The sequence below is a fragment of the Mobula birostris genome, chromosome 5 (genome assembly GCF_030028105.1).
Source record: "Mobula birostris isolate sMobBir1 chromosome 5, sMobBir1.hap1, whole genome shotgun sequence".
NCBI classification, from domain to species: domain Eukaryota; kingdom Metazoa; phylum Chordata; class Chondrichthyes; order Myliobatiformes; family Myliobatidae; genus Mobula; species Mobula birostris.
Genome location: NC_092374.1, coordinates 157,633,146 through 157,653,869, shown reverse-complemented (window position 1 = coordinate 157,653,869; position 20,724 = coordinate 157,633,146). Strand labels below are relative to the sequence as shown.

The 20,724-nt window shown below is 40.4% G+C and overlaps 1 protein-coding gene across 9 annotated transcripts in view; it reads left to right on the top strand.

Annotated features, from left to right (window-relative positions):
- The window catches only part of LOC140198002 (LIM domain only protein 7-like), a 229,220-nt gene that overhangs the window by 187,236 nt on the left and 21,260 nt on the right, over positions 1-20,724 (top strand). For all 9 annotated transcript variants that reach the window (XM_072258777.1, XM_072258775.1, XM_072258780.1 and 6 more), the window contains 6 exons: positions 2,302-2,399; positions 5,310-5,364; positions 8,733-8,789; positions 11,708-11,733; positions 11,972-12,076; positions 14,712-14,804. In XM_072258777.1, the coding sequence (XP_072114878.1) occupies positions 2,302-2,399; positions 5,310-5,364; positions 8,733-8,789; positions 11,708-11,733; positions 11,972-12,076; positions 14,712-14,804 (434 nt within the window). The remainder of the gene's footprint in view (positions 1-2,301; positions 2,400-5,309; positions 5,365-8,732; positions 8,790-11,707; positions 11,734-11,971; positions 12,077-14,711; positions 14,805-20,724) is intronic.

Genomic DNA, 20,724 nt, shown 5'->3' with positions numbered 1-20,724 from the left:
ACATCTGTGCTGCGTTGAGCTCGAGCTAGCAACTCAACCTCGTGGAAAAAAAAAAACAGACAAATGCTAAGGAAACGGCAAAAAAACAGACAAATGCTAAGGAACCACCAAGAAGGCATGAAAAGGAACAACTCCAAGTTGTGACAAGTCACTCAGTCTGAGCACGCTCTGGATTTAGACTTTCAGGAAAAACAATGTTGAGAAGTCACGGAGTTTGGCTGATGATGCAGGTTTCCAGTTGTGGTATGCTTCAACCCTTCAATTAGACCCTTTATGCCAGTTCTGGTCATTACATTATTTGTACCTGACATTTGCAAATAACATTGTAGTGAGAGACTGTTCTATATGTTATGGTGACATAATTTCAAAGGTAATTGATGGGTTGTCAAGAATATTGAGAGATATGGTTAATGTAAGGTATCAGTTTCAAGTTTACACTTATTTATTTTTACTTTGCTTTCTCTGGGGGGGGGGGAATCACATCCTAAAGTTTTCCTCCTTTCTTTTTCATCCTCTCTTTTTTTATTCTCCTTTAAATTTACTGGAAGTTTACCAAGAAATGAAGGTTGTTGCCATATTAGCTGAAATTCTTTAATGAAGTAATTTTGCAAAAGTGATCCTGAATTCCTTTCCCAGTTATTTTAAGTTTGATTGGAATTTTAAATTCAGTTTGATATCTTTATTTATTCGTGGGATGAAGAAGACATTTACAATCGATTGCTTAATGCAGTCCTGAAGTATCGCTGCCCCTTTGGTGAACCTTCTCCCACAGTGCTGTTGCTTGCAATTTCTAAGTTTTAGCGATGAAGACAGAAAGTGAGATGTTTCCAAGAGAGGGTGGTGTGTCTGACCTGGAGGCTAATTTTCTGCCTCGCAAGAGGGTGATAATTGGAAGATGTAATGGTGATTTTTCATTGAGTTGTTTCTGACACAGAGTTAACTAGATGAACAGTACCCTATATTTGCCTAGATAGTTTACAGCCCAGCCTCATGAACATTGAATTCTGTTTTCAGGTAACTCACACCCCAGCTCTTCCTTTCTTTCCTAATTCACTGAAGCTCTCTCAGACTTGCCCTTCTTTCCAAACCCCTCTCCTGTGACCTTGTATTTTCCCAATCTTAGTTACATCTGTTCATCACGCAAACATTTAACCCACTTGATACCCTTTCTACCCTTTCCCCCACTGTTCCCATCTTCTCACCATCCGCTCTTATCTGGTTCCACTCATCGCCTCCCCCTTTTTTTAAAGCATATTCCATCATCTGTAGCCCTTTATCATTTCCCAAATAATTTCTCAGTCTCTGTCACTATCTCTATCCCTCCCTCACCTAAATTTATCTGTTCATCACCTCTTCCACATCTGCTTGCTATCTATGATGACCTCATTGCATCCTTGTACAGGGCACCTCCCATTAACTCCATTGGTCCTGATGCAGGGACTTGATCCAAAACGTTGACCATACTTTCTCTGCACGGATGTTGCCTGAGTTCCTCCAGCAGTTTTTCTTTTTGCTCCAGGTTCTAGCACCCATATTCTCCTGTGCCCATTTTACTGTTTTACTATTCTGTATAGGCATTTCTGTCATCCAGAGAAACGCACACAAAATGCTGGTGGAACTCAGCAGGTCAGGCAACATCTATAGAAATAATAAACAGTTGACGTTTTGGGCTGAGACCCTTCTTCAGGAAAGGAAGTGGGGAAGATGCCAGAATAAGAAGGTGGGGGGAGGAGGAGGACTATCAGGAAGGTGATATGTGAAGCCGGGTGGGTGGGAAAGGTAGAAGCTGGAGAAGAAGGAATCTGACAGAAGGGAGTGGACCATGGGGGGACAAAGTGGGAGTTGATAGGTGAGAAGGGGTAGGAGGGTGGGGGAGTGGGGAGTAGAAGAGGAGTGAAGGGGAGGGAAAAAAAATTACCAGGAGAATGCCATCAGGTTGGAGGCAGGGGTGCTCAACAACGCAGTCCCCCAGTTTGCTTTGGATCTTACCAATGCAGAGGGGCCATGTTGGGAGCACTGATAAAATAGAGGACCCCAACAGATTTGCAGGTGAAGTGTTGCCTCACATGGAAGGACTGTTTGGGGCCCTGAATGGAGGTGAAAGGGCAGGTGTAGCATTTCTGTCACTGGTGGGGATATGTACCAGGAGGGAGATTTCACTCGTTCCTTACTTCAATTATTTATATGTGTGCTTGTCTCTTCCCCTGTAACTTAGGCAGGCTGCACTGATTTAGATTTGATCACAAAGTCTCACAAATCTCCATTCTGACCAATTTAATTCTTTGGAATGAATATTTGCAGGTATGAGTGCAATGAAATTCAACAACTCCAGTGAACCCACTCGGTGGGAAGACACGAAGATGTCTAGCAGAAGTCAGACCTTCAATAAGCAATCAGATGTAAGTGGCTGTAAATGTTTCTTTGTATTACTGCATTGAAATGAGATGGCAAATAAAAATGTGTCGACATTAGGAATGATCTTTCAAGAATCATTGGACTCTGACATGGTTCTGGAGGACTGGAAAATTGCAAATGTCACTCCACTCTTTAAGAAAGGAGGAAGGCAGCAGAAAGGAAATTATAGACTAGTTAGCCTGACCTCAGTGGTTGGGAAGATGTTGGGAGTCAATTGTTAAGGATGAGGTTATGGAGTACTTGGTGACACAGGACAAGATAGGACAAAGTCAGCACTTAAGAGAAAATCTTGCCTGATGAACCTGTTGGAATTCTTTGAGGAGATTACATGTAGGATAGATAAAGGGGATGCAATGGATGTTGTATATTTAGATTTTCAGAAGGCCTTTGGCAAAGTGAGACTGCTTACCAAGTTAAGAGCCCATGGTATTAAATACAGGAAAGTTACTAGCTTGGTTAGAGCATTGGCTGATGGTAGGAGGCAGTGAGTGGGAATAAAAGGATCATTTTCTGATTGGCTGCCAATGACTAGTGGTGTTTTGCAGGGGATGGTGTTGGGACCACTTTTTATGCTGTATATAAATGATGATGGAAGAGATGGCTTTGTTGCTAAGCTTGCAGATGATGTGAAGATTGGTGGAGGGGCAGGTAGTGTTGAGGAAATGGGAAGACTGCAGAAGGACTTGGACAGGTTAGGAGAACTGACAAGAAAGTGGTAAATGCAATGCAATGTTGGAAAATGCATGGTCTTGCAGTAAGGTAGAAGAAATAAATGTGCGGACTATTTTCTAAATGGAAAGAAAATCCAAAACACTAAGAGCAAAGGGACTCGTACAAAACACCCTAAAGGACAGCTTGCAGGTTGAGTTGGTGGTGAGGAAGGCAAATACAATGTTAGCATTTGTTTCATGAGGTCTAGAATATAAGAGCAGGGATGTAATGCTGAGGCTTTGTGAGGTTTCATCTTGAGTATTGTGAACGGTTTTGGGCTCCTTGTATAAGAACAGGTGTGCAGGCATTGGAGAGGGTTCAGAGGAGGTTCACGAAGATGATTCCAGGAATGAAAGATTTATCATATGAGGAACATTTGATGGCTCTGGGCCGGTACTCGCTGGAATTTAGAAGGATGATGAGGATCTCATTGAAACCTTTTGAATGCTGAAAGGTCTAGACGGAGTAGATGTGGAAAGGATATTTCCCTTGGTGGGGGAGTCTAGGACAAAAGGGCACAGCCTCAGGATAGAGGGGTATCCATTTAAAACATGTGGAGTAATTTCTTTAGCCGGGGGTGGTGAATTTGTGGAATTTGTTACCACCGGCAGCTGTGGAGTCCAGGTCGTTGGGTATATTTAAGGTGGAGATTGATAGGTTCTTGATTGACCATGACATCAAGGGAGAAGGCTGAGGAGCGGGAGAAAGGATCAGCCATGATTGAATAGTGGAGCAAACTCAGTGGGCCAAATGGCCTAATTCTGCTGTTATGTCTTGTGGTCTTACAGAGATCGTGTGTAATTTTTCATGCGTGCAGAACTTGTGTGTTCTCCCTGTGATCTTGTAATCTTGTTTCCTCCTGTGTTCCCAAAGTTGTATGGGTTGGACGTATGGTTTGTCAGCAACTGCCAATGTAAATTGTCTCTGGTGTGCTGGAACCTCAGTGGAGTTGACTCACCAGGGCCTGTTTCATGTTGTATGACTCTGTTTTCTATATCTGACTTCAATGTATGCAGCCGTAATTTAAAACCTCATTGACTAAAGTCACTTGTATTCGAGGTAAAGATAATATGTTTGCATCTGTCCTAAGACAAAGGAACATAAGGCCGACAAATGGCTGCTTGAACCTGTTCTGCTGTTTCCTGAGATTGTGGCTGATCTATCTAAACCACTATTTTTCTCCCCGGTTGCTTCATCTCTTCCCATTCATTGAGGGTCTTTTTGAGTGACCGCAGCAACCGTAGCCTTAAAAGGTGAAAATTCCAAAGATCCACCTCCCTAGTGGAAATCCCTCCTTAAAATCAAGCATGAGTTGCCAACCCCTTGTCTGAGAGAATCTGAGTGCAAGGATTAAAACTTCATACAAAGGGGCCTTGTATTATCCGTTCTGATGTAACTGGAGACTTGGAAAGAGGTTACCTGGCTGTCATTCCTCTTGGGTTTGGAAGTTAGTGAACCCACATAAAAACCAATATTTAAAACAAAAAGTTTTTAGGAAGGAGACCTAGGAGATGTGTGCTAGTAGTTAGTTGTTTTTGTCTGTGGCATTTGTTTTTTATGTTTACTCAGAATAATATTGCGGCAGAAATTCTTTTTCTGTCACTTGTATTTCAGTGACAGCAACTGCACTTTGTGCTGTGCCTTCCAAATTCTGGCTTCGTTGAAGTGTGCAGGAACAAATTTCAGAAGCACAACTTGATGTTGGGCCCCAGCTGTACTGGGCCTGCAGTGCAGACAACTAAGGTTGAATCTGTCTCAGCGACCAACAGCAATACTGTAATGCTCCACGATTGTCCACTTAACTTGGTTTTTGAGTCACATTTTCATTGCTTTCAAAGAAGGGCTTGGTTTGAAAAGTTAATATCCGGCACAGTAGTGAATGTCTTGTGTAAAATAAGTGACAGAATAATGAATAGGAACTAAAATTTTCTTCATTGTTTCTGATATTTAAGAGAGGTTCTTTAGTAATTCAATTAAATATTAGACATGAGGGATGTGATTTTTATTGTTAATGGGCAACCTTGCATTATAGTTCACTATAATGCTTATAGTAAATGATCTCATGGTATATATGTAACTTATTACATTTGCCCCTTTGTCTGCCCAAATATTAGTATATTTCCTCTTAATGTTAACTTTTGAGGTAATGAATTAAAATAGATGTATTTTGTGCCAATTTACAGTTTACTCGATCAGAAGAAGAGGAGAAGAAATTAGCGGAAGATTCAAGGCAAAACGGTACCCAGTGCAAAGTATTTCTAAGTTGTGCCATTGCCGGAGCAGTTTTAGTAACTGCCTCTAAAAGGGCAGTACTGCTCCATTGTTCAGCTGTTTTTCTTGCAGTCTAAGGCAATGTGAGAAAGATGCAAAGTAATAGAAATATTGAATTTGTTCATCTGTCACAAATTGCTGCAGAACAAGTCATTTTGCCCATTGCGTTCCTGTTGAATCCAATTCTATCTATTTCCAGTCATCTGTTTTCATATCAGTCCACAAATGATTTTCTTCTCAAGTCCCTGTCCAGTGCCCTTTTCAAAGTCTGATTCATTCTGTTTCATCTTGTAGGCAAAGAGTTACAGATTATAGGCACTCCTAAAAGTTGTTTTTCAGCTTTGTTTCCCCCAATCGTGTATGATATGCTTATCACTTTGAATTTATATCCACTGGTCCTTGAACCATCTGCCAATGACGACAACTTCTCTTTAATCTATTTAAATGCACTATTATCTTAAACGCATTTATTAAATCTCTTAACTTGCCCTGAGGGAAACAGAATAGCTTCAACAATGAGACTCACCTATTGATCAAGCCAGCTGTGCTTTTTGTCTTGGCTGATGCGAGTTTAATCAATTTCATAAAGAATCTTTCAGGCTTTCAGCATGAACTGATGACCTCTTGGTGGATAATCCCTAATTTCCCATTGCATTCTGCTTTCCTTCATTCCCGCAATTGCCCAACCAAAACAAGAAGCCTTTTTATCCTCCTCACCTTGCTCATGAAGGATTCTGTGCCAATATTTATTTTAAAATTATTTTAAATATTAAGCTCCCAAGTGTAATAAAGCTGGAGCCACTGGCTGCCAGTAGCATCATTTGTGGTGGCCTTTTGTATCAGTAATGCACAGATTTTAAATTCTACATTGTACCATCAACCGATTGTTAATTTCATTTTGTAACATGTTGCAAGGTTGACCTCTCCATGCAAAAAAAGTTGAACGTATAGGTCATCCGCAAGTTACAAATGCCTTATTTATGGTGTACAAACAGATCCCATGATATTACTAAATTCAAAGTTTGCGCGTTCATTTCAACAACTACAGAACTAGTTTTCCTCTCTCCTCTTCCTTATGAGATCTGTGTGCTTTTGATGTCATCCCTGGGTTACAGTAGGGTTTTGTTCCTGTGATGTATTCATAATCTGAACAGTTTGCAAATTGGAAATGTGCCCTCAGAGTTCCCAGGTGGCGGAAGGGTAGCACAGGAGTCAGCTAATGCATCCTGCAAGTCTCCTAAATACTTGGCATACATTGTATTAGATGTACGTTGGGAAGTCCCTGTGCTGCTATATGTAGTGATTTTGTGTACCTTCTGACTTGTGGCCAAAATCAGCTGATGGATTGTCTTTTGTAGTGGAACACTTTTGTTCCCGGAGGGAATGGGGTGCACGGGGGATGTCTGTAGCTGCTATTTTAAGACAATAACTTGCTCTCTCTATGTTGTTTGATACTGTTAAAGAATGACTTCCAAGTCTGAAATTAACTTCACTCTCAAAATATGAAACCCCAAGATCCCTCTAGAGAGATATCAGTTAATTTTCCAGCATTTACCAGCATGCATGCTGTTATGTAGTATCACATGCTAAAAGCTGGGCTTGACCTGAAAAATACCATTTTCTTCACTTATGAAATCAAAGTAAGTGTTGTCAGTTGTGTTTGACTCTGAGTGGTAGATGTCAATATGTGTGATCTGAGCAGATGTAGACAGAACCTCAGCTGGGAATAATACTGGTGTGTGAGTGAGTGAGGCAAAATAGTTTGCAGTTCTTCCAAAGTTATTCCACTTTAAGATAATAAAATGCAGTCAAAACAATTCTCAAAGCATCAAAGATGGAAGTGATAGAACTGGAATGGGTGTGAGCAGCTTGTGTTCCTGTCAACAAGAAAGTTTCAGGTCCTGTCATGAAGTTTGAGGTCAGTCTGAGATTGAATTCTGTCACGTGTATGGATTGTTGATATTTTCTTTGACTTTTTTTTTTTAAGAACTGCAGAGGGGTTGGGGTCAAAGTCATGAACAATTTGCTACAGCATCAGCTGTGAGGCATAGTTAACACCAGGAGCTCTCGGTGCAAATGGATATGTTCAGATGATCCACTGGATTTTGTTTTTTTTAAAAAAAATCTCCACTTGAGTACTTGATATTTTTAGTTTAGTTTTTCAACTGTGTCAATGAAAAATAACATTGGGATGGAGTATTCAATTCTGGTTTTTCCTTCAGCACATCCCCATTGGGGTGGTGTGGTAGCGTAATGGTTAGCACAACACTTTACAGTACCAGCGACCTGGGTTCAATTCCCACCACTGTCTGTAAGAAGCTTGTGATCACGTGAGTTTCCTCCCACAGTCCAAAGACCGTTAATTGGTCATTGAAAATTACCCTGTGTTTAGGCCAGGGTAAAATGGGGGTTGCCGTGTGGCTCAGCTGGAGGGGCCCATTCCGCACTGTATCTCAATGAATGAGTAAATTCCCACTGTATCTCAATGAATGAGTAAATTCCCACCAGTGGAACAATTTCCTGTAGTGTATTCATATATAAATTCCATTGTACATGATGGAAATTAGATTTCTGTACTCTGTCAAAATTAAACTTCCATAATTAAACAGTTTGCACCCAAGCATCAAAAATGGGGGGGGGGGGGGAGGGTTGGTGAATGAGAATCATTTAAACTATTGATATGTAATAAATTTGCATGATATTGTTTTAAAATGATTTGAAGTTAGTTATCTCTTCCTTTCTTAGAAATGTAGAACTCTAATTGTAAGTAGTTGGGTTGTATAACGGCACGGATTATTGCCTCCATTTTCATGCTATGTTAAGACCCTGGCAGGTTCCAGGAACAGTGACTGAGCAGCTCTATCATTATTCCTGTGTGCAATTTTCCAAGCAGCAATAGTAAGATTAATTGATTGAGGTAAATTGCTCCTTGTGTGTTGGTGAGTGGTAGAATCTGGAAGGACTTGTAGTGAAAGTGGGGGTCAATAAGAATAAAAATGATTAGCTTAATGATTGTTTATGGTGGGCCTCAATTTAACAGGTTGAATGGTCTCCTTCTGAGCTCTGTGACTCTTGAAGAAAGTAGTTAAACTCCCAACTTAAGCTATTGTCATAGTATTTATTGTCTGTTGCAAATGTTGCTGACCAATATAGTAAACTGGCTCTGGGGGGAGAAAAGAACTAATTGTATATGCTTGCCAGCATAAATTTTACTTCATAATTTGGGAATATCCAAATTGTTTGTTTGTTTCTTATAATTTTGTACTCTGTATTCATTCCTAGTATGGATTGAATTAAACTTAAGAGTTAGTAATTTTTTCCCTTTTTTCCTCTAGCTTCTGAACCTATTAGTCTAAAAAACTTCAGGAGGCGATCCCAGTTTTTTGAACAAGGTAAAACAAAATTTAATATGCACTAATGACTATTAGTTATGCTAGTTTTTGTGGTACTAGGTCGAGCCTTGTTTTCAGTCACCTGTTTGTGATTTCATAAATGTTTTTCTCCTTTCTGTAGGCACATCAGATTTTACTTTCAATTCATCAGTCTACCTCTGTGGTAATCATTATTCATTGTGGTTTTGTACGATTTGACCTCTGCCACTTTATATCCAGTCTTTCTAATTTCTTGAAACATTTGGCACACAAATGTTTTTGTAGTTCTGTTGAGCCTGATATAAAGCAGAATACTAAAGGCCATACCAACATTTAAAAGACTGTTTTCAAGGAAAAATGTCATTTATATTTTGTGCTGTGAAAATTCAGTTTTAGACCTGGGACAATTCAAAGTTTATAATACTGGCTTATATTTTTGTTAAATAAGGTCCATTCTAAGAACTGGGATTGTGGAAGAGGTTTGTGTGTGTTGCTATGGTCTCAATTTTTTTTTAATAGATTTTGTTTTTTTTTATGTTTTCAACATCTTTCTTTGAATGACGTGCACCACCCTTTTCCTTTCTGCCCACTTTTCCTTTTCTGATAGTAATGGATTTTGCTCAGAAGTGTCTTGTTTAATAAGTGTCCACCATCTGAAATAATTAAAAAAGATGCTGTAGTCAGTGGTGTCATCATCCCACATTATTCCTGTCACTTCTGTTCCACATTCAGCCTTTTGGAAGGGTGGAGGATGAATTTAGGGCTTTATTCCAAACCATTTGAGCAACTGGATGAAAGTTTTTCCTGTGCACGCTTCACCTTGATTGACGTAATACCATTTATAACCTACTATTTTGGGTTAGTTTAGCCTAAACTGAACAATTGACCTGTACAGTCGTAGATGAGTGGGAAGCTACACCCAGTGACCACTTTATTAGGTACCCCTGTACACCTTGTTAATTCAAATATCTAATCAACCAATCATATGGCAGCAACTCAATGCATAAAAGCATGCAGACATGGTCAAGACGCTTAGTTGTTGTTCAGACCAAACACTAGAATGGGAAAGAAATGTGATCTGAGTGACTTTGATCATGGCGTGATTGTTGGTGCTAGGTAGGGTGGTTTGAATATCTCAGAAACTGCTAATATCCTGGGATTTTCATGCACAACAATCTTTAATTTACAGAGAATGGTGTGGAAAAACTAATAACATCTAGTGAGTGGCAGTTGTGTTGGCAAAAGCATGGTATTAATGAGAAAGGTCCGAGGAGAATGGCCAGGTTGGTTCAAGGTGACAGTAACTAAAAGAACCGCGTGTTACAACAGTGGTGTGCAGAAGAACCTGTCTAAGTGCATGACAGATTGAACGTTGAAGTGGATGGGCTACTGCAGCAGAAGAACACAAATATTCAATCAAGTGTCCACTTCATCAGGTACAAGAGGTACCTAATAAAGTGGCCACTGAGAGTGTATATAGGCTCCCAGTTATGTTTCTGACCAAACCTTCAGAAGTGACACTTCTGACAGAACCTTTTTTTTAAAACTGCAATTTAAGTTGAAGTTTCTCTCCAGGATCTGTTTGAAGAGGGTATGATTTACGGAACGCATCAAGCTAATTGAGTTGGCTATTTTGAGCTCTTTCTTAAGGCAAGCCCTTGTTGAGATGTTCTTGGCAAGAACAGGCATATCTTACTCTATGCAGTATTAGAAAGAGTAAAAAGCACAAGGTGGTATAGGCCTATTTTCTTTGAAAGTGCAGTAAGTTTTTGTGATGGTCCCATTCCTTAATGCAATTATAATAAATCACAGTGGGCGACGTTTGGCCTCTGGTTGCTTGAACAACATGTTGCATTTTCCCAAAATTTAGTCACATGAATTTTGGATGTACATCACAACATGCAGTCAGGACTGTGTATGTACCTTCACAAAATGGGCTCCCAACCTAGGGTTCATAGACCCTTTGCTTAACGGTATTGGTCCGAGGCATTTAAAACAAGGTTGGGAGCCCCTACGTTAGAAGAATGGGGAATTTCTATGCCAGTGATTCCTTCATTTGTGCAGCAAAACCAAGGACTAAGGATCATAGTCATAGTCGTACTTTATTGATCCCGGGGGAAAGTGGTTTTCGTTACAGTTGCACCATAAATAATAAATAGTAATAGAACCATAAATAGTTAAATAGTAATATGTAAATTATACCAGTAAATTATGAAGTAAGTCCAGGACCAGCCTATTGGCTCAGGGTGTCTGACCCTCCAAGGGAGGAGTTGTAAAGTTTGATGGCCACAGGCAGGAATGACTTCCTATGACGCTCAGTGCTGCATCTTGGTGGAATGAGTCTCTGGCTGAATGTACTCCTGTGCCCACCCAGTACATTATGTAGTGGATGGGAGACATTGACCAAGATGGCATGCATCGTCTTTTCAGACAGCACTGTGAGAGAGTCCAGTTCCATCCCCACAACATCACTGGCCTTATGAATGAGTTTGTTGATTCCGTTGGTGTCTGCTACCCTCAGCCTGCTGCCCCAGCACACAACAGCAAACATGATAGCACTGGCCACCACAGACTCGTAGAACATCCTCAGCATCGTCCGGCAGATGTTAAAGGACCTCAGTCTCCTCAGGAAATAGAGACGGCTCTGACCCTTCTTGTAGACAGCCTCAGTGTTCTTTGACCAGTCCAGTTTATTGTCAATTCGTATCCCCAGGTATTGATCCAAAAGGATGCAAGTATTGAATCTCCCAATCTTGGCAGAATTAATTGGGCAGTGACAAACCATGTCCATGGATGTTTAAGCAGTCACTTAGTATTTTCCAAATTGCACTGCATAGGAGCATAAATTCTGAGATGAAGTGTCTCTTTTGGAACCAAAAAATAAAAGCACATTTACTTTTTCAACTTGGTTCATCACATTATGTTCTTTTTCTCTCCAGGAGGATCAGAACCGGCAATAAATGATGTAAGTATAGTTTATTTTGTACCATGAGGCTTGTATGTGTAAAAAAAATATATATTATTTTCTGTAAGAAATAGAATAGCTCATTTATTTCTGTTAGTGTAAGACTTCAATTCAATGCTTTCAGCAATTTATAAATTCATTTGAATGCTGGCAGATATACTTAATGTTAAAGAAATTTGCAAATCTGTATGGAAAAAACGGAGATGTTATATGCTTTTTTCTTGCTGTGGTATGTTAGCTACAAATTCCATCAATTAGTGTTTCAAGTCGTTGGTCCTGGAATCCTGAGGAGCAACGGAAGCGGCAGGAATTATGGCAGAAGGAACAAGAACGCTTGTTGCAGGTATAGTATTAGTCACATGGCGTTGAGGTGATTTGTCTGAGTCCACTAACAAATGCTTTGCATGGATACTAGCCCTTCAGCATGGTATGTTATAACAAAGATGCTTCACTCAATTTTGCTTCATTATTGTGAAAAGATTAGAATACAAGAGGATGTGAACCATTGGACATATTGAACCTTTTTCACTTCCTTTTCTTGACGCAATCCAATGCCCCTGATTACTAGGGACTGTACCCGATTCTGCTGGTGTTTCATTGAAGTTCATTAAAGTAAATCTTCAATGATCCAAGAGTTTGCTGACTTTGTGACAGACATGCAGAGTTTCCAAACTATTAGGTGTTGCTAATAATATCCCAGCAACCTTTTATTTAATTATTTTCATGAATGTTACATATTGTTGTAATAAATTTTTCTAGTGAATGTGCTGAATTTGAAGGGTGCAGAAAGTTTGCAAGTGCATTCTCTCGCCGGTTCTAGCCACAGACTGCCGAAGTCCCTGACACTTGACATTCCAGAATCCAGCATGTGCCATCTGCTGCTTCAACCTCATGCCAGGATTCCTGTGGTTGAGACCAATGTAGCTTAGTTAGGGAAAAGTTGAGATTTCATCAACTACTGAGAAAATTAATTCTCTGGCCAAGTTTGCCCTATCGCACTCTCCTCATGATGTCCTTTGCAATGACTGGTATGGTGGCTGAATCTATCGTAGAACAGTCCAACCAAAGGAACAGGCCCTTCTGATTCCAATGTCTATGCTGAACTAGAACACAGTTAAAATAAATCTCTTCTGCCTGAAAATGGTCAACATCATTGTATCATCGGTAGTCTGGGAGTAATTGAAGTGGGTTGCATTGCTTGAGACTGAAGTCCTTGTAAATTAGCTCAGTCCAGCATAAGCAAGACACTGACCCATTATCAGAATCTTAAGTATTTTTAATCTGATGGAATGGACATTTTCTGCATATTTCAGTTTCCATAAGATATTTCAGCAGAATTGGATCATTCGGCCTATCAAATCTGCTCCATCATTCAATCATAGTTAATTTCCCTCTCAACACCATTCTTCTGCCTTCTCCCCATAATCTTTGATGCCCTAACTGATCAAAAACCTATCAACGTCTGCTTTAAATATACCCAGTCACTTGCCTCCACAGACATCTCTGGCAATGAATTCCACAGTTTTCCCACTATCCAGCTAAAGAAATTCCAACTCATCTCTGAGCGAAAGGGATGTCTTTGTATTCTGATGCTGTGCCTGCTGATCCTAGACTTCCCTAGTAGAGGAAACCTCCTCTCCACATCCACTCTGTCTAAGCCTTTCAATATTCAATAGGTTTCAATGAGATCCTCCCTCGTTCTTCTGAACTTAAGCGAGTATAGGCCCAGAGCCATCAAAGCCATCAAAGTATGTTAACCTTGTCATTCCCGGGATCATTCTTGTAAACCTGCTTTGGACCCTCTCCTATGCCAGCATATCCATTCTTGGATAAGGAGCACAAAACTGCTCATAATACTCGAAGTGTGCACTAACCAATGGCTTATAAAGTATTAGCATTACATCCTTGCTTTTATATTCTAGTCTTCTTGTATTTGCTTTCCTTATTACCAGCTTCACCTGTAAGTTATCCTTTATGTAATTCTGCATTTGGTTTCCCATGTCCCTTTACCAATTATTTCTGAATTTGCTCCCTGTTTAGTAGATAGTCCACACCTTTATTTCTTATACCAAAATGCATGATCGTACACGTCCCTACACTGTATTCCATCTGCCTCTTCTTTGCCTGTTCTTCTTTGTTTCAGTCCTTTTTCCATCTTTAAAAAAGATGAAAGTATAGTCCAGTTGGTTATTGAACATGAATGGTTTTTATATTAGAAGAATTTCAGGCTCTGCCATTCAAGCCAGGTTACTATCCTTCTGCATTGCAGAGGACTTAACGTGACTCTTCTCACTCTGCTATTCTAATGCCAGCACGTTGTTGCTAGTTATAACATAGATTGCATGACACTTGTGATGGCTTAACTTTGTTTTGTTAGTGTTTGTTATTGTACGGTAGGACGTAGTTTGCAAACAGCCTTTGCCAAACCTAGGCTCAAAACAAGTGCCTGTTTTGAATGGTAGAGGGCATGGTCAATGTTTATGAATGTTTTCTAGGTCATTCGTTAACTTCACATCACTGCTGAGTAAGGTCCATTAAAAATTCTAGCACATCAGAAAGCAATGTAAATCTATTTAAAATGTTGCCTGTTACATAACATCTTAAATTTAGTAATGCACATCTGTTTTAAACTATTAAAAATTATGCAGTCTCCAAGTTTTAAATGTTTGTTTCTAAACTGACTTGAATAAGAAATTTTAAAATTGCACAGGAATGTGTCCTTGATTACATGCAATAAGCTTGTGATGTCAGTTTGTACCCTGACAACACCTGGCTTCATTAATTGGCACAAAGCTAAACTGTGAAAGCAGAATTGAGCATACAACCACACCATGACCACATTTGTGCATTTGATGCTCCCCTTGGCAAATCATTTTCTCTCACTTGGTTTGATTCAAGTTTTGGCATTGGCAATGAGCTCTTTCGTACCTCCGTACACTTTTCTCCCCCTAATGGTTTTGATCATCTGGAACCACCAGGAACAATATCAGCGTGAGCAAGAAAGGCTACAGGAAGAGTGGGAAAAGGCTCGGAGAGAAGCTGAACAAGAAGGTTCCAAGTACTATGAAGAGGTAATGAGGGATGTGGTGTAACTCTGAATAACGTGCTTACAAATGTGGAAAATCCAAAGAGCAGTGCAGTTGTTTTGGAAATGATAGTAGTAATTTTTGAACTTTTTAAGGTTGGACTAGAGGAAATCAAACTTAGTTTTAAAATATTGAAAATACTTAAGCCTCTTGGTATGGGTAATTTCATAATTAACTATAGTCAACATCATTTAAACGTTCATACTATTTTCCTTGTGTTGTTTAATATTGAATGTTCATCACGAAAAGTTGGTTATTGCAAATAGAGTACAACTTTATGATGCCAGTCCAAACACTGTCAAAGGCATTAACATTAAAAAGATTTATTTTACAACTACTAGATTATAAATTTAATAGGTGTTACTAATTGCTAATGGAACCATTTCCCAAATCATTTATCCTTTCTGCTTGACATTGTTGATTTATTAAAGATTCAAAATACATTTGTTATCGAAGTATGTATGTAATGTAGAACCCTGAGAATCATCTTCCCCATAAACAGTCATGAAACAAAGAAAACTAAAGAAAATCAGTAGGTTACATGAAGATTGAAGGTCCAAGTATTTCAAAATCTGAAGTTCGTAATGCAATAAATAAGATGAAGAAAGGAAAGGCAGCAGGTCCTGATGAATTAGTTGTAGAACAAATTATCGCCCTTGAAGATTATGGAATTGGAAAAACTTTACTGATTTAATCAATGATATTTATGATACTGGAATAACACCAGAAGAGATGAAAAAGATCAGTATTTATCACTCTTCCTAAGAAACCTGGAGCGATAGAATGTGAATTACATAGGACCATAAGTTTACTGAGTCATTATCACCAAGATACTTATAAGAATTTTGATGACAAGAACTAAATGTAAGATACAAACTGAAATAGGTAAAGAACAACGTGGTTTTGTGAAAGACAAAGGTACAAGAAACGCAATATTGATGTTAAGGATACTATCAGAACGAGCTATTCAAGTGCAAAAAGATTTGTTTGTTTTATTGACTACACAAAAGCATTTGATAAAGTGAAACACAATAAGTTATTTGAAATATTACAGAAAATTCTAGATCTAGATTCAAAAGACCTCCGCCTAATCAGAAATCTGTACTGGGAACAAACTGCTGCTGTAAGAATAGATGGAGAAGTGAGTCAGTTTACGAAAGTCAAGAGAGGCATTAGACAAGGGTGTGTTTTCTCCCCTGATTTATTTAACGTGTACAGTGAAACAATATTACAAAAAATAAGAGACATCTCGGAATCAAAGTTGGCGGTGAAAATATCAATAATTTCAGATATGCAGATGACTGTGTTAATTGCAAGTACGGAGGAAGAACTACAAAACTTATATAATTGATGAAGTAAGTGCAAAAATGGGTCTATCTATTAATTGCAAAAAGACAGAATGTATGGTGATATCCAAAAAGAAAGAGAATCCTATCTGCAGGCTAAGAATAAATGGGGAAGACATAAAACAAGTAAAGAACTATTGCTACTTAGGAAGCTGGGTGGCATCAGATGGCAGGTGCGGCTTGGACATCTAAAGAAGAATAGGGATGGCAAAAGACACCTTTACGAGAATGAAGAGTATACTGACCAATACTAAACTAGGCATGACAACCCGCCTCAGAGTACTGAAATGTTACGTTTATCCAGTTATGTTATATGGCTCAGAATGTTGAACAATATCTAGTAACATGAGGAAACGAATTGTAGCCGCAGAGATGTGGTTTTTGAGGAGGATGCGAAGAATATCATGGACGAAACGAATATCTAACGAGGATGTCATGAACAGAGCAAACACAAAGAGAGAAATGTATGAGATCATGAAAAGGCAACATAACTTCATTGGACATGTGATTAGGAAAGAGGAGTTAAAATGCACGGTAATTATGGGAAAGATTGAAGAGAAGAAAGCAAGACAAAGAGAAATGATGATGGAGACAGCAGCCGGAGAACTGGAAATGAACACCAATGAATTAATCCACTTGACCCGAAACACTAGTATGTGGGCCACGGCAGTCAAAACTCAAACAGGGCATGGCATCTGATGATGATGATGACATGGAGATAGAGAATATTGTCTTTGTCGTTAGATGCCAACTAAAAGTTGACTTATAAAACTACTCTGACTTTTGAAATGTTTTATTCTCTTGCCCTTCATGTACAGATAAATGTTGCTGTCAATCATGGATGTCAGCCAGTTAGAACAGCGAGAAGAGTTTAAAAAGAGACAGCTTTATAGAGTGGGTGTTGGAGGAGCGGGCCACAGAGTAGAGGGAGACTGAGTAGGAGAGCTTAGGCGAGGTAGGTTCCCTGTGTAGAATACAGGCAGGAAGTATGTGTGTGAGGCCGGTGTTCTGTGCTTGGTGTCAGATGTGGGAAGTCCTGGATATTCCCAGCCTCTTGGACGACCACATTTTTGCCAGGTGCATTGAGCTATAGCTCCTTAGGGACCGAGTTAGGAAACTGGAGATGCAGCTTGATGACCTTGGTCTGGTCAGGGAGAGTGAGCAGGTGATAGATAGGAGCTATAGGCAAGTAGTCACACCGGGGCCTTGGGAGACAGATAAGTGGGTATCAGTCAGGAGAGGGAAGGGCAATAGTCAGATACTAGAGAGTTGCCCTGTGGCTGTCGGCGTTAACAATAAGTACTCCTGTTTGAGTACTGTTGTGGGGGGGAGCAGTCTACCTGGGGGAAGCAACAGTGGCCGTGCCTCTGGCACAGAGTCCGGCCCTGTGGCTCAGAAGGTTAGGGAATGGAAGAGGATGGCAGCAGTGATGGGGAACTCAATAGTTAGGGGGTTAGGCAGGCGATTCTGTGGACGCAGGAAAGAAACATGGATAGTAGTTTGCCTCCCAGGTGCCAGGGTCCGGGATGTTTCTAATCGCGATATCACAATATCCTGAAGTGGGAAGGAGAACAGCCAGAGCTTGTGGTACATATTGGTACCAACGACATAGGTAGGGAAAGGGAGGAGGTCCTGAAAGCAGACTACAGGGAGTTAAGAAGGAAGTTGAGAAGCAGGACCTCAAAGGTAGTAATTTCGGGATTACCGCCTGTGCCACGTGACAGTGAGTATAGGAATAGAATGAGATGAAGGATAAATGCTTGGCTGAGGGATTGGAGCAGGGGGCAGGGATTCCGATTTCTGGATCATTGGGACCTCTTTTGGGGCAGGTGTGACCTGTACAAAAAGGACAGGTTGCACTTGAATCCGAGGCGGATGGATATCCTGGTGGGGAGGTTTGCTAAGGCTATTGGAGAGAGTTTAAACTAGAATTGCTGGGGGATGGGAACCGAACTGAAGAGACGGAGGAAGGGACGGTTGGCTCACAAATAGCTGGGAGACAGTGTGAGAGGGAGGATAGGCAGGTGATAGAGGGGACAAGCTCAGACCGATGGTTTGAGATGTGTCTATTATAATGCAGGGAGTATTATGAACAAAAGAAGATGAGCTTAATGCGTGGATCAGTACAGAGCTATGATGTGGTGGCCATTGCAGAGACTTAGATGGCTCGGGCAGGAATGGTTAATTCGAGTGCCAGGCTTTAGATGTTTCAGAAAGGACAGGGAGGGAGGTGAAAGAGGTGGGGGCGTGGAGCTGTTGATCAGAGAGAGTGTCAGGGCTGCAGAAATGGAGGAAGTCATGGAGGAATAGTTTACGGAGTCTGTGTGGGTGGAAGTTAGGAACAGGAAGGGGTCGATAACTCTACTAGGTGTTTTTTTTTTTAATAAACCACCCAACAGTAACAGGGACATCGAGAGGCAGATAGGGAGACAGATTATGGAAAGGTGTAGTAATAACAGGGTTGTTGTAGTGGGAGATTTTAATTTCCCAAGTATTGATTGTTATCTCCCTGGAGCAAGGGGATTAGATGGCGTGGGGTTTGTTAGGTGTGTTCAGGAAGGTTTCTTGACACAATATGTAGATAACCCTACAAGAGGGGAGGCTGTACTTGATCTGGTATTGGGAAATGAACCTGGTCAGGTGTCAGATCTCTCAGTGGGAGAGTATTTTGGAGATAATGATCACAATTCTATCTCCTTTACCATTGGAGAGGGACAGGAACAGACTTGTCAGGAAAGTGTTTAATTGGAGTAAGGGGAAATATGAGGCTATCAGGCAGGAACTTGGAAGCATAAATTGGGAACAGATGTTCTCAGGGAAATGTATGGCAGATATGTGGCAAATATTCAGGGGATACTTGCGTGACATTCTGCCTAGGTATGTTCCAATGAGACAGGGAAGGGATGGTAGGGTACAGGAGCCGTGGTGTACAAAGGCTGTTGTAAATCTTAGTCAAGAAAAGAAAAGGTTACAAAAGGCTCAAACAACTAGGTAATGATAGAGATCTAGAAGATTACAAGGCTAGCAGGAAGGAGTTTAAGAATGAAATTAAGAGTCCATAAGGGGCCATAAGAAGGCCTTGGCGGACAGGATTAAGGAAAACCCCAAGGCATTCTACAAGTATGTGAAGAGCAAGAGGATAAGACGTGTGAGAATAGGACCAAGCAAATGTGACGATGGAAAACTGTATATGGAACCAGAGGAGATAGCAGAGGTACTTAATGAATGCTTTGCTTCAGTATTCACTGCAGAAAAGGATCTTGGCGATTGTAGGGATGACTTACAGCGGACTGGAAAGTTTGAGCATATAGATATTAAAGAGGATATGCTGATGCTTTTGGAAAGCATCAAGTTGGATAAGTCATCGGGACCAGACGAGAAATACCGTAGGCTACTGTGGGAGGCGAGGGAGGAGATTGCTGAGCCTCTGACGATTATCTTTGCATCATCAATGGGGACGGGACAGGTCCTAGTGGATTGGAGGGTTGCAGATGTTGTTCCATTATTCAAGAAAGAGAGTAGAGATAGCCCAGGAAATTATAGACCAGTGAGTCTTACTTCAGTGGTTGGTAAGTTGATGGAGAAGATCCTGAGAGGCAGGATTTCTGAACATTTGGAGGGGCATAATATGATTAGGAATAGCCAGCATGGCTTTGTCAAAGCAAGTCGTGCCTTACGAGCCTGATTGAATTTTTTTGAGGGTGTGACTAAACATATTGAAGGTAGAGCAGTAGATGTAGTGTATATGGATTTCAGCAAGGTACTTGATAAGGTACCCCGTGCAAGAATTATTGAGAAAGTAAGGAGGCTTGGGATCCAAGCAGACATTGCATTGTGGATCCAGAACTGGCTTGCCCACAGAAGGCAGAGTGGTTGTAGACAGGTCATATTCTGCATAGAGGTCGATGACCAGTGGTGTGCCTCAGGGATCTGTTTTGGGACCCCTACCCTTCATGATTTTTTTAAATGACCTGGACGAAGAAGTGGAGGGGTGACATCGATAGGATGCAAAACTGGGCTGAGAAGTGGCAAATGGAGTTCAACCCAGATGTGTGTAAGGTGGTTCATTTTGGTACATCAAATATAATGACAGAATGTAGTATTAATAGTAAGACTCTGGACAGTGTGGAGGATGAGTGGGATCTTGGGGTCCAAGCCCATAGGACACTTGAGGCTGTTACGCAGGTTGACTGTGTGGTTAAGAAGGCATACGGTGCATTGGCCTTCATCAATCGTGGGATTGAGTTTAGGAGCAGAGAGGTAATGTTGCAGCTACATAGGACCCTGGTCAGACACCACTTGACTTTCTATGTTTCTATATTAAAAGCAATACTGCATGCAAAATACTGTTCTTTGTAAGAAATGCATAACTTGTGCCAAAATTGGGTAAATTTTTCATTCTTTCTTCTAACTTCCCAACTCAAAGTAGAAATAGTATATTTATCTTAACACTGGAAATTCTTCGGATGCTGGAAATTTTGTGCATTGTACACACAAGTGCTGAAGTAACTCAGCAGGTTGGGCAACATCTATGGAAGGCAATAAGCTGTCCATATTTT